At 35.8% G+C, this 14,332-nt stretch overlaps 1 protein-coding gene across 1 annotated transcript; it reads right to left on the reverse strand.

Annotated features, from left to right (window-relative positions):
* Positions 1-1,976: 1,976 nt before the first annotated feature.
* On the reverse strand, positions 1,977-13,512 carry LOC104216307 (mitochondrial import inner membrane translocase subunit TIM50-like). The gene is made up of 10 exons (XM_009766334.2): positions 13,047-13,512; positions 11,289-11,377; positions 8,882-8,918; positions 8,108-8,169; positions 7,880-7,993; positions 7,572-7,676; positions 7,393-7,491; positions 3,823-3,979; positions 3,632-3,734; positions 1,977-2,205 (listed from the first exon to the last, which is right to left on the reverse strand). The coding sequence occupies exons 1-10, from the start codon at positions 13,333-13,335 to the stop codon at positions 2,160-2,162; spliced, it is 1,101 nt and encodes a 366-aa protein (XP_009764636.1). The 5' UTR covers positions 13,336-13,512; the 3' UTR covers positions 1,977-2,159.
* Between the last annotated feature and the right edge of the window lie 820 nt (positions 13,513-14,332).

Below are 14,332 nucleotides of genomic sequence, written 5' to 3' on the forward strand. Positions count from 1 at the left end.
GGTGGTTTTACATGTTCTTCTGTAGATTACTTTTTTCCTATGGAGATTACAAGAAGTGAGCTTGGGAGAGAGAAGGGGGAGGAGCCCCTCTAATCGAAGGTTTCCCCCTACTATATATAGTCAAGGCACCCTTGCCATTTACTTGGTCCGACGCTCTCTCGCATCCAGTGTGTCTTGGTCGTCCTTTTAGACGTTGCTCCTTCCGACTCGACGGGTGCCGGGAATGGGATGTAAAGTGGGCTATGTTATTTTTCGCTACCCGATCATTTAGGTGGGACGTTGGTCAGTTCGGCCGTGACGGTCAGATTTTGACCAATACACTTACCCAATCACATACTGCCAACTCGTACAATGATATTACAAAAGAATTGACATATAGTCATTAGTCACCATGAGAGAAACAACAAGAATACGCATAGATTCCTTTTTTCTACAGTGTATTTCTAGTGTGAGCGTTTTTGCTCGACTAAAGTGTTTCAGTCTTTCACATTGGCCAAAAAAGAGGTAAAGCTCGCTCGCGAGCTAACTTTCAAATTTGAGGTTTTTTTTTCCAATACTCCCTGTGTTTTAATTTATGTAAATTTATTTGACTGGTCACGAAATTTAACAAAAGAATGGAAATTTTTGAACTTGCGGTGTCAAATGAGGCACATATATTTTGTGTGGCTATAAATCTTTCCATAAAGGTAAAATGTTTCAAAATAGGGAAATGAGTCATTCTTTTTGGCACGAACTAAAAAGGAAATAGGTATAAATTGAAATGGAGGAAGTATCATTTAAGTTATATTCAATGTGTTTTTTTTTTTAAGTATCATAAAAGAAAATAGTTGTTAGCAATTAACAAACTCTAAGCACAAAAATACGTCTTCCAGAAATATTTGCATGCTTAAGTTTTCATTTTAGATGGAACAACTAATAAAGCTTCAGCCTTTCCACAACTAGATTTGACAAATTTACATAATCCCAGGATTAATGGTTGAACAACTAGTGGCTGCTGATCTTTGTATTACTTTCTGTTATTAAAACTATTTATTTTTGAATAATGAGAAGTTACTACTTCACCACCAGTGTGCCCCACCCCTGACCTAACCGCTGCCTCCCATTTAATAGGAGGAAACAGATAAGCAAACTATTAAAGATCTAAATTGATCAATTTTTTAATGATCGTCTGTCATAACACAAAATTCACCATATTAAGGGATTTGTTCGAGTAGCAATTAGCATCATATAATCCTCCCTTATTCTGAGATCTGAACTAATCTACCCCAGTTAAAGCTATTCTTCTGTGCACATGCAAAATTACACTTGAAATTATGACTGGATTTGGCAAAGTTACTTGCCCATTACTTTGTTGTAAAGGGCTTCAGTTTTCATCTGGCTAGCCAGTTTGACTTCGCACAAAGCACATGAAATACCAGAAGGTAAGCAGAATCCAATTTCTTTTTCTTTCTTTTAACTTCACCTCAACATCAATCTAGAATTAGTTCATCAGCTAAAGAGAAGGATAAATAAGACAAAAATCATGCAGTATCAATTAAGAGAAGAAACATATGATGAGTAAAGCTGCAGCTGGACAAAATTTATAGCCAGTTTGGTCAAGCTACAAAAATTAATTTTCAAAAGTGCTTTTCTCAAAAGTACTTTTGATGAGAACCAATTTGTGTTTAGCTAATTAGATTGAAAAGCACTTCTGAGCACCAATTAGTGTTTGGCCAAGCTTTAAAAAACTGCTTCTAAGCGTATTTTTCTCAAAAGTGCTTCTCAAAAAAGTGCTTTTGGAGAAAAGCTACTTTTTTCTGCTTCTCCAAAACTGCTTCTGCTTCTCCTCAAAAACACTTTTTTCCTTCCAGAAGCTTGGCCAAACACCTTAATTTTTGGCCAAAAGTGCTTTTGACCAAAAAAAAAATACTTTTGGCCAAAAATTAGCTTGGCCAAACAGGCTATTAGCCATTCCCCATTATTACAGTGGAACTAAATGAGAAAAAAATGTCGTTGCTTGGCAAAAAGATTACAGGCACGTTGTTAGAGGAGTAACATTATTAAAGTGAATTCTTTAGTTACACAAAAAAATGGATTAAAGTTTATTGTATTGTGTCAATTGTTTTCATCTTCCGAAGAAAGCCTTTTTGAATTCAAACTTCCAAAAATAACACGCAGCACTAGCGACGCCAAAGACGACCATGCTGCTTCTGCTCTTGCATACGCCTGCATCAACAGGTCATTATGTTAACACTATCATGCGATAAATTATCACAGAATTTAACCTAACCAGTAACAATCTCATCCAAAAACAAGCTAAGCCACCAATGATAAAAAGAAAGTACTGTCAAACTAAAGGCTTGGAATTGGGGAATAAGAAAAGAAAATCATATGGAGATGGAGATGAAAATCAGAAGGCTATGTTGCTCGGACTCTCCTAAAATATCGTCGGGTGTGTCGGATCCTCCAAAAGTAATGCATTTTTGGAGGATCCGACATGGGTCCGACGGCATTTTGGAGAATTCGCACAACATAGTCAGAAGGCGCATAACTACATATTTTCCAGGTTAAAAGAAGAGATGTTAAGAGACAAATATGTAAGAAATTGTGTTAAAGGTTGATCTGTGGGAGTGAAACAGAAAGTGCCCCCAATCAAACAACAAAACATATCTTGAGACCAATCGCCCATATGGAGCCAAAAATAATGAATAAATGAAACAAATTTCTAGAATCTAGATAGATCAAGTTGGGGGATATTTCTATTCATCTTCAAAAAAAAAAAAAAAAACCTTAATACAGTTTTATGGATTTGGAACTCTACACTGTAGAGTAAGAGAAGCCTCCCCTCTACTTCAATGTAGAGTAAGAGTGACATTTACATTAAAAGTTACCTAATCACTGCTTCAAAATTCCAATATCGTCCACGTTCATTTATAACTACGATGTTAAATTTTAAATTTTTTAAAAATATAATACTTTCACTAGAACTGGTTGATAATTCATGATAAGACTATAAATAACTGATTGACAATTCTTTATCCGCTAAATAAGCAAAGTGATTTTTAGACGTAACGAATCAAAATATAGTTTAAGAAAAAGATGTATTACTTAGTTAGATCGTTTAAACAAAAACATCAAAATTAAAAGTAATACAATATTGGTAATAATAAACAAACTAGCACCATTCAGAAGGTAACATAAGAAATTTTCTCGTGTTATAAGATTGACTAACTAATAATACCATCTTTAGGAGGTACATGAAACAAAAGGAGATTATGTCAATCTTGGAACTAATCTGATCCACATGTTACAAATTTTCCAACAAGCAATTTTCTTTCCCTGCGGGAGCCAGGTGGAGCAACTAAAAAGTAGAAACTAGCAATGCACTTTATAGGACCAGCCCTGGCAAATAAACAACCCCCTTAATTCCAATACCTTCATACACCTTTTAACCCTTTATTTATTATTAATATTTTGGTCAATCGTTGAATAAAATCAACCGCGTGGGTGGGGTTTGGGGGGGACTAAAATGAATAATTAAACAAGAAATAAAAAAATAAATCAGAATCATGTAAAGCTCTAAGTCTTCAAGAATTTAATACTATTCAAGTGCACAACGATATCTCGTAAATGAATCAACAAGAAACTTGACCTGTGGTGCTCCTTGGATCGTTCAATAAACTCCTTTGCGATATCACGTCCTTGGTATGAAGCTAATACAGTTCGAATATCAGCTGGCCTATTCTTTCCAACATCTGCATGCACAAGGTATGAAGTCATTAAAAGTGAGATTTGCATGGTGACCACCTGATTCTATACATCATCTGTTATTGACATGCTTACATTCAAGAAAAGGAATAAGATCCAAAAGTGTGGTATCTTCCACATCTCCTTTCCATGGTTTTATTTCTACGCAATTCTCTGGCTGAAGGCTACTTTCTAATGCGTTACCACTAACATATATAATTCTTGATGGATCCCTGTTCAGCTTGGAGAGGTCCTGCAAAAGAACAGACACAGATGACACAGAAATCTTAACAATTGCCTGCTAGAGTTAGAGAACATAAAACAAATAAAAAAAGGAAGGTGAAAAAAATGAGGTCCCACCAAAGAAAGACGGGAAGATAAATGGAAATCACAATTATCACCATTTGCAAGGAGTTGGAAATGAAGTAAAACATAAAACAAACAAAAAGAAAAGAGAAACTTAAAAGGTAAGGTTGATAGGATTTTCTCGTCGCAGTTGAAGCATATCTTTAAGATTGCGCAAAAAAAGGAATTATGTGTGATCTAATATTTCTGTTAATCCAAAAGATGCACATCACAAGGATGACTAATCATAAGAATTTTCAAGTGTTAAGAAACCTCTATAACTTTTCTTTTTTACTTTTAATTTAAGTTTAACTCATTAGATTCAGTAATATATTAATTCACATAATATCTTGAATGATTGAGAAGAAGAAAAAGTTATCACACAATCGATAGAAAAAATCTTTTTTCGGGGGGTCCAACTAGTAGTAATTTCTATTAGGTTCCACATTTTTTCTTTCCGTACTGCCCCATCCTCTGCCAAATTCATTTGCAGCTAAGATGCCCAATGACTAAAACAAACTTCTAAGAGGAAGACACCATTCACGCATAAAGTAATTAGTTCTATATATTGAAAGCTAAGCTAGATGCTCAAGCCTCTCAGCAAACAGTTCAAGAACTCAGTAAAGGTTACCTTCTTATTGAAATCCAGAGAAAAGTGTCAGTTATCAACTTCCATACTTTGGGATCTAGATGTATCATAATACATTGCCTAAAGGTACAGTAATTCAGCTAATTTGGGGGACCTTTTGGCTAAAAAGATCAAAGAACCACATCTATCACATTTACCAAGTAAAGTTACACTGGAAAAATTTCCTTCCTGAATCCTGTATCTCAATTTCTCATTCAATATAAGCCTTCCTGAACCCTGAAACACAGTGATAACCTGTTTAATTGCACCTCTTGACGTTCCATCTTTATGATAAGTACCTCTTGATCCTTCCATCTTATCCCAAAAAAAAAAGGGTACCGCTTGTTGCTTCTGAACTTGATCAATCCTAAGGTAACTCTACACAAGCAAACCAATGCAGGAAAGTATATACCTGTTCACATGATTTACAGAAAATTACTCTTTTTCATTTCTTTTCTTTTTTTGATAACCGAGAAATCCCCAAGGGCCAGTAGTGCACGGTTCAAAACTAGGTGGATAATGGGCCCGCCCCTCTACCCTTCTCCACTTAAATACCAAGCATTTGTCTGTGGCCGTGATGTACACCTCACCCACACATCACGCGTTGCGCTCTTACCATTAGACTAAAGACCTGGGGGCGATTACAAGAAATTACTCTTTTTTACATTCCCTCCTTGTTCTGTACTTTCATCTTTATAAAATAGCTTCGCATACTACTCAGTTGCTCACCTGAACTAGGATGTATACAGATTCCCTTTCTTCATTGCCAGTATAATTTCCGATAATCTTCCTAACTTTAGACAATATTCACAGTAAGGAGTCTAACAATTAAGCATCCCCAGGGGAAATTTTGTTACCTGAAATTTGTTTCCTTTAATTTCTAAATCAGACTGACTATCAGTTTGCAATTTGTTTTCTTATTCAAGAGTATGAAATCCTTTTTGTTATATAAATTAAAGGACTATCAGTTCACAATTTTGTTTCCTTACTTTAGACAATATTCACAGTAGTGGATCTAACAATTATGCATCCCCAGGGGAAATTTTCTTTACCTGAAATTTGTCTCCTTCAATTCTTAATCAGACTAACTATCAGTTCACAATTTGTTTCCTTATTCAAGTGTATGAAATCCTTTTTATTATATAAATTAAAGGACTATCAGTTAACAATTTGATTCCTTATTCAACAACAACAACAATAACAACCCAGTATAATCCCACTTAGTGGGGTCTGGGGGGTAGTGTGTACGCAGACCTTACCCCTACCCTGAGGTAGAGAGGCTGTTTCCAAATAGACCCCCGGCATCCTTCCCTCCAAGAACTTCCCACCTTGCTCTTGGGGAGACTCGAACTCACAACCTCTTGGTTGGAAGTGGAGGTTGCTTACCATCAGAGCAACCCCTCTCAAGAGTATGAAATCCTTTTTATTTTATATGATGTCATGTTTATTTGCAATAATTGTCCACAATTTTGTGCATTTGAGGCTCTGAAGTTGACAACTTCACTGTTTCACCAAGATCTACTTCTAAATTTAGGTCATTTAATTTAGTCGATTGCGTTATTCCAGACGCCTACCAGATTTCTAATATTACCTTTTTCCACCCTACAATTTAGTACTCCCTTCCATTTTGTTTGGCAGTAGTTGAATGCAAACCAAATTTATGACAGAAACCAAGATATTTAACACAAAAGCTAAATTTGTGTAAAGTAGAGAAGTATGTTAGTACAACATATCATGTCAATCTTTGAAGGAACATGTCACTAAAAATGGGAATGTTCAGACTAAATAGTTTCTAAATCTAAGAAATTCGACAATTTTTTTTAAAGGGTAAAAAGTAAAGAACATCAAACGAATTGGAATGGATGAAGTAATTATATAAGGGCATATTGGATTATTATATCCTTATAATCACGTCAGAATTTTAGTAGCTAACACTCAATATTCCATTTTGATTATTGTCTTGCTGACACCCAATATTCCATATAGTGAACTTCTTTATCTCCATGTTACTCTACAAATCCATGTTTGTGGGAATCTCTTTCATCTATCGTGTTACCAAATAGGCAGTTACAGAAAACTCTTTCTCTCTTGCAGATTAACTTGTCTTGGTTAAGAAAATCAATTTGAATAACATAAATAGTTTGATCTAATACTTGTCCAATTAACTTTTATTTTGTCTCTCTTGTATTTTCCTGAATTTAATTTACGTAACTCAATTAGACTATCTCCATTTTGGGACAACCAAACACCATTCAACTTCACCTCAAATACCAAACAAACCCTCACCCCCAAGATAGGCAATGGAGTCTGCCAACAGATCACATGAAGCTTTTCAAGAAGGAAACTCATAGTCCAAAGAACGCCAACTATGACTCAAAATCTTACAGAGAGGAAAACCATTAGTATAGAAGTTCCAATAGCAAAATCATTCAGAATTAAGACTTGACTAAAGAACACTTATATATGGGAGTAAAAGTATCCTACAGGATTCACAAGTTCATTATTCCAACTATAACGCAACATCCATAATGCGATTTTTTTCTTGGTTAACTCCAGCCACGCAGACACAGACGAAAACACAACGAGTAAAGAGAATTGTAATTACGAAGGACATTGACCAACTAAATGACTCTAAGATACATAAAGAATACACTAATGAATGGAAAATTTAGAGAATGAGCAAAACCACCTACTCTGTAATGCTTGCCACCAACATATCTAGTTGCACCCCTTGATAGTCTATACCGGATAGACTGCTTTGAATCCAATCTATCAATAATGGGATCAACATACTGCAAATGCCAAAGGCAGAAGTGTTAAATACATAACTGGTACAAAATCCAGAAGACACTAGGAAGGAAGTGGAACATACCATGTTCTGTTGGTCCGAATATACAATGATCTCATAAAATTGAGCCAAGTGTTCCAGAAAAGCCTCAACCCCAGGTCTTTTAAACGTTCTCCAGCCTCTCTCACGCTTTTAGGGGACAGAAAGTCATATTAATGACAGAAATATGAAATGATAAAACAATCTGAATACTCTGAGGAGGGAGAAGCTCTACCGGTAGGAAGAACCTAATAGTACGACTAAACCTCCATGATCCACGAAAAGCAACGACAGTTAGTTCAAACTACCACAATTAAATGAAAAACCATCTTGTTTATGAATAGGAATTTTACCGTCCAGTCAGAGTAGACCAATGTCTCACTCAGATCAAGAACAAGGGTAAAGACATGCTGTTCTAATGGATGCAAATCTGGCAGGAGCTTGTCCGATATTGGTTCACTAAAACCCTAAAGCAGTCAAAAAGATATTAGCTGCAACTGGGAAGAGATAATATGCAAGAAGAACAAAGACTTAGAAAAGCTACACGGCATAAAAATAAAAAAGTTGCATAATTACTCAACTCGAACTTGTTCTTCAGTCAGGCGCCTAAGATCTAGGTAAAGCTCAACTAACTTGGCAGGCACTGTAATTTTCAGAAGAGAATCAATACAGCAACATAAAAACGGAGAACAGGGTCAAGATTAAGCCAAAAAATTACTAAAGAATGCATTAAAAAAATTATCAACATAATTAAGAAAAAATAAAATTACGTCCTAAAAAAGTATGGTTTCATCCTTCCTTATACTTGCTTCCATTAAGACCACAACCGGGAAAAATCAAGAATTGAGCACACATTTTTTTTTTATTTTCTGTTTTTAATCAGTAGTTCTGGAATGGGGACATAGTTAATCCCATGGATCATGTCAATGAGCTATGTAGTAAACCATGTCATAGGCCCCAATATGAGGCATTGCAAGGATAATCCCATAAATTACACATTACATGTACAGGACAGACAACCCCCATCCCCCAACAGTGCAACACATGATTTGATGTGGCAACAATGGCAGAATTCATGAATAAAGGGAACACAGAAGTTATGGCCACCTGCCTGACTAGTTGCCAGACATGTCATGCAACATAAAATCAGCATGTTAGTGCTTAAAATAAATAAATATATAAGTAAATAAAATAGAAAAAAAAAAAGTTGAAGATGATAATGTGTATTATATGTATATTTCTTTTGATGAAGTAATGTGTATTATCTCTATATATTGCACACAGCTGACAATGTGTAGCATTGGCATAACTTCATGTTCTTGGATAAGATGGAGAGAACTAGGAACTAAATAAACCTGTCATTGCAGAGGAGTATAGCAAAGCTTGAAATTTCTGCAAAAAGAATAGGAAACCAGATATAAAAAAATTCTTCAAAAAGAAGAGCTAACCGAATAAAACTGCCAAATCTAAATAAACAGATAAGACACGCACCAATCCATTAAGATTGAGCAGATAACTCTACAGATAAACAAATGATCGGTTAATGCATTCACTCATAATGGATCAACTCCCCCACCGCGTATTGGTACTTATCCATTATATAAATAAATATGCTTTATCTCCTATTGAATTTGAACCAATGACTTTTGTTGTTTGATAACAGTACTCTAACCAATGACGTTTGTTGTTTGACGCGTGAAGCTTGATACACAAGTCATTCCCAAGAGAGATAGTTTCAAGTACCTTGGGTCTGTTATCTAAGGCAATGAGGAGATTGACGAGGATGCCTCACATCCGGTGTTTTGTGTGATAAGAATGTGCCACTAAGACTTAAGGCAAGTTCTAGAGTAGTAGTTAGACTGACTATGTTGTATGGTACTGAGTGTTGGCCAGTCAAGAAATCTCATGTCTAGAAGATGAAAATAGCAGAAATGAGGATGTTGAGATGGATGTGTGGGCAGGAAAGATAAGATTAGGAATGAAGTTATCAGGGACAAGGTGGGAGTGACCCCTGTGGAAGACAAATTGCGGGAATCGAGGTTGAGATGGTTCGGGCACGTGATGAGAAGAGATATCGATGCCCCGATTAGGAGGTGTGAGAGGTTGACCATGGCGAGTCTGAGTAAGGGTAGAGGTAGGCCAAAGAAGTATTGGGTAGAGGTGATTAGGCAGGACATGGCATTGCTTCAGCTTACCGAAGACATGACCCTCGATAGGAAGGTGTGAAGGTCGAGAATTATGGTTGATAGGTAGTCGAGAGTTTCTCCTAATCCTACCAGTAGTATTAATAATATTCTTACATTTTCGTGTTCCTAGATATTTGTTATTCCATGTTGTGTCATTCTTACTAGTTTTGTTAGTATTATTCTTGTATTTCTTATTTTTAGATCTCTGTTATTACACGTAGCGTCTTTGTTTTTTCTTGTTGTTATTGTTGGTTGCTTCTTGTTTAGTGTTTCTTAAGCCGAGGGTCTATCGGCAACAGCCTCTCTACCTTCACAAGGTGGGGGTAAGGTCTGCGAATACACTACCCTCCCCAGACCCTACTTGTGGATTACACTGGGTTTGTTATTGTTGTTGATAGCAGTACTCTAACCATTGAGTTAAGTAAGTCATTTATCCTCCCAACAAGAACCAAAGCATCAATGGATTATAAATATCATATAACTTACAAATCTCCATTCATAGAGGTTCAAGATCTACATTTATGAATTGAGAGGTCCGAATGATCAACTCCACAAACAGTTATAGGTCTTCACATTGTTCATTTGAAAAAGTAGAAACCCTTTTTATTGACCTGTCATGATATTGCGCAAAAATCGAAATTTCTGAATAATGAAGGAACAATATCAACACTTCTATCACTATTCGGAACAAAACCCTCATGATCATAAATTGGACTACTACTAGCATTGTCTCTGTAAGGTGAGAGTGGGATTTATCCTTTATTTTGTCCTTTCCATTTACTCGGGCTCTTCTCAGTCCCACCTTTCTCCCGAAAGAAAGTTGGAAGGAAAATGATTAGGTTCTTCTTCCGTGGACGAGAGAAAGTAACAATATCTACTCCGACACTAAAATGGAACTTGGAAGCATGTGAATCAAGAACAGACAGTAAACGCCCTTACCTTACAAATAATGAATTGTAATAAAATAAGAATAAGGTTCAAGTTTGAATTCTATAAAATAGATAATATGTATGGAACTGTCTATAATGGTGTAGAAATGAAAATTCTTCTCAAGATTCTGATTCATCAACTAGAGACTTTTAAATTACAACACAAATGGATGTTGATTATCTCTCCGGCGAATCAAATTGGCCAAAGGTGTGTATTCATGAGCCCATGGTAAAGTTTCAAACAATTACTGCCAATACGTATGCATTGTTTGAGCAGTATATATTCCAGGTTTGAATGGCATTAACGTATCCTACCATTCCACTCATATTCTTTTCCAACTTTTGACGAGTCCTCGTTTACTGACAAAGTAAAAAAGAAAAATGCAACCACAAACCAAACACGTGATTTAAGTAGATAGTTGAAGCTAAGACATGAATAATCTATTCCCCACCGCCTCAAGCCAAATGTTGTTTATATGTAGCATGTACTGTCTAATTTTTATTTTATTTTATTTTCTTTCCTTTTAGATTTAACCTTGCAATACTCCTCATAACGCCAAATAAACAACTACTTTGTCATTATTCTACAGGCTCAGGATAACATAAATACATTCAGTGCAAATACATTAGAGCAGACCCAGACTAACATCAACACCAGATGCATTATCACCAGCAGTATAGTTTGCAGATGCACGCAAAGCCTTGGTCTTCTCCTCAACTTCATCCAACGTATATGCTGTAAATCACAGATAGTCGGTGTTCAGAAATGATATGCACATAACACCAACAGAAAATTAATTAGAAAAGACAGCCTTTCAATCCTTCCAAGTATCAGTCCCTTGCCCCCTTTGAATTTTTCACATAGACTATTCCAAATCAACATATCAAATCCATTAAGAACAACAGGACATAAACCCACTGTTGGCCAAACTAAATAACAATGTACTAAGCTACAATCAAAGCAACAGTCTGCCTGGTAACAATTATGAGAGGTTTAAAAGATAAGGCTTTAAAACAAGCCCATATCATGAATATTTTTATATTCTTAGCCTGCGGATAGTTTATCTCTTTCTTTTTCATTTAATTGATTTCCTCTTTTTATGCAATTGATATTCTTTCTCTTCTTCTTCTTTTTGTAACCGAGAAATTTCTGAGGGTCAATGGTGCTGTGCATAGTTCTTTTTGTCTTTTATGATGACAGTCCAAAATTCAGTTACGAATATGGCAGAGTATGTCCCCATTTAGCAGAGCATTGCTTTAATCTTGTAATTATCTCATTTCCAAACTATCAATGGGCTTAAAGCTGGTCAAACGACCAGCTTAAACGCACTCTTTGGCTTGTTTTGTTGTTAGTAAAACTCCAAAAGTGTTTTTAAGCCAAAACAAGCCAAAAGCCCTAAGTGTTGGGGATGTCCAACCCATAGCTTTTTAACTTAAAGCTATTTAGGTTTGACCAAATAATTTATCTTATTATCCGTTACATGTTTTTACAATCTCTAAAGTACCCTTCCCTCATTAAAAACCCCAACTCCACTTTCTTTCTTTTGCTGCTTCCATTGTCGTTGCTATCCTCTTCGCTATAACAGTGCCTGTGATAGTTTGCTACTTTGCTCATAGGGAACGAAAACACTTCTTTGCTATTTCTTAGGCTGACCCTTAAAGAGCAAATGGAGCCTAGCTTTTGTTTGTGGTGATTTAGCAAAAGTTTAAATTGCACAAGTTGAAGATAGAGTCATAGAGATATATAATTAGCGCAATTTCTCTCCTTGAAACTTAATATTAGCAATTACATATCAAGCCTGCTAGATGTGAACTATAAATTCAGAATTTGTGTTTTCCTATGGTAAGATACAAATTCATGGTCTACTTTGATGACACTTTTGTCTCACCGTATTTTTCAATTTATTGGCTGTATTTAGGAAAATGCTAATATTTGCTTACAAACTTTAATTACTCAAATTAATAACTATTTTCTGTTATTTGAATAGATACTTTGCATTTATTAAAAATAAACTTACCCAATCAATTTATAACTTAAACAGAATGGAGACACAAATTATCAGCATTTGAATTAATTTAATATTAAAAATACTATAATAATAATAAGATCATTTTTAGTACTAACAGCATATCAACGCCTTCTTTTCAGCTTCTTTCAGCTCCAGCACTTAAAAATGTTTTTAACTGCTACTTAAATTCAGCTAATCCAGACGGGCTCATAGTGTAGCCGCTAGTTCTCTTCTTCTTCCTTGCCATTTTTCAGTCTTGCATCAAAATCACACATTCAATTTGAGTCACAAAATCCTTTATCGATCCAAGCAATACTAAATGGATGACGATTTAAATGGCAAAATCAGAAGTCCTAAATGAAGTGGAAGAATACAGAAAAGAATAAAGCAAAGTACCGTAGGTAGCGTAACCAGCAGTGGCAACACCACCGGTGAAGGCAGCACCGAGGCTGTACTTGAGAAAATTCCATGAATTCTTCTCGGCTCCGGTGGCCGAAGGTTCGGGCAGTGGAGATGGAGGAGGCTGATCTTTGAGGAGATTAGAGGAAGAGATTATTGGTTCCTTAGGAGGATCTGCGATAACGCTTGATGAAAAGCGACGATTTTTCCTTGAAATTAACGAAGAAATGCGCAATCGTGACCGAGCTATAGCGTACATTATGCGAAGGGTTAAGGGTTTAAGCATACAAGTACGAGGAGGAATTTCAGAGAAGATTGAAGTAGGGTTTTGGATGTACTTTACTGTTGCTCTGCTGCTTGACCGATCTTTTCAAAGTACGGCCACGTTGGCCGAAGCCGTTTTGGCAATTGGCGCACACCGACGAGAAAATGATCAAAATTGGTCCTTAACGTATGGGGTTACAAACTATTTTGGTCCTTCATGTATATGTATATGTAGTTTCTTATCTTATCATTCCAGGTCAATCAGTAAACAAACTTTAAATAACACCAAATATTGTTAAAACATATGTTAGATAAAAACAAAATATGAAAGGAAAAAAAGTACAAGCTCAAAATGATTTATCTTATTTTATTGGCATAAAGGATTGAACTCAAAATGATTGAATACTTTCAAATTAAACTTGCGAAATTAAGAGTATATAGAAGTTTTTTTCAATTTAAGTGACAATCGAAATGGGATTATATATTAAAATCAGAGTCGTCACTTGGGATAATTTATGGTGTCCCAAGTCACCGGTTTAAAATCCCGAATCGAGGAAAGTTGACTCTTATTATGGTCTGCGAATACAGAAGTCCGGGTAATGAATTCTGTTAACCCGGGAGAAGGTGTTAGGCATTCCCGAGTTCCGTGGTTCTAGCACGGTCGCTTTGATCATACTTGGCTTATTAAATTATTTAATTACTGATTTTAGAACCTATGTGCATTTGCCTCTTTTAATTAAGAAATTATCTTGAAACGGGTCACACGTATGTGTACCCATTGGTTTGGCGCGTCAAAATATCGTGTCACGCAAACGTGTCCACAATTAGTGGCGCTTTATTATTATTAAGAAGAAGTTTGGCCAAAGTTGCGCGAACGCATACTCCGGTTTTGTTTTTAAAATCATAATTATGTCACACGAACGTGTCCACAACCACGATAGTATTTTAAACGTGCCTAAAGCAAACTACGAACATCTGTCATTTTCATATCTTAATTAATACGAGGGTCATGGATGATT

This window comes from Nicotiana sylvestris, chromosome 7, assembly GCF_000393655.2.
Source record: "Nicotiana sylvestris chromosome 7, ASM39365v2, whole genome shotgun sequence".
NCBI lineage: Eukaryota > Viridiplantae > Streptophyta > Magnoliopsida > Solanales > Solanaceae > Nicotiana > Nicotiana sylvestris.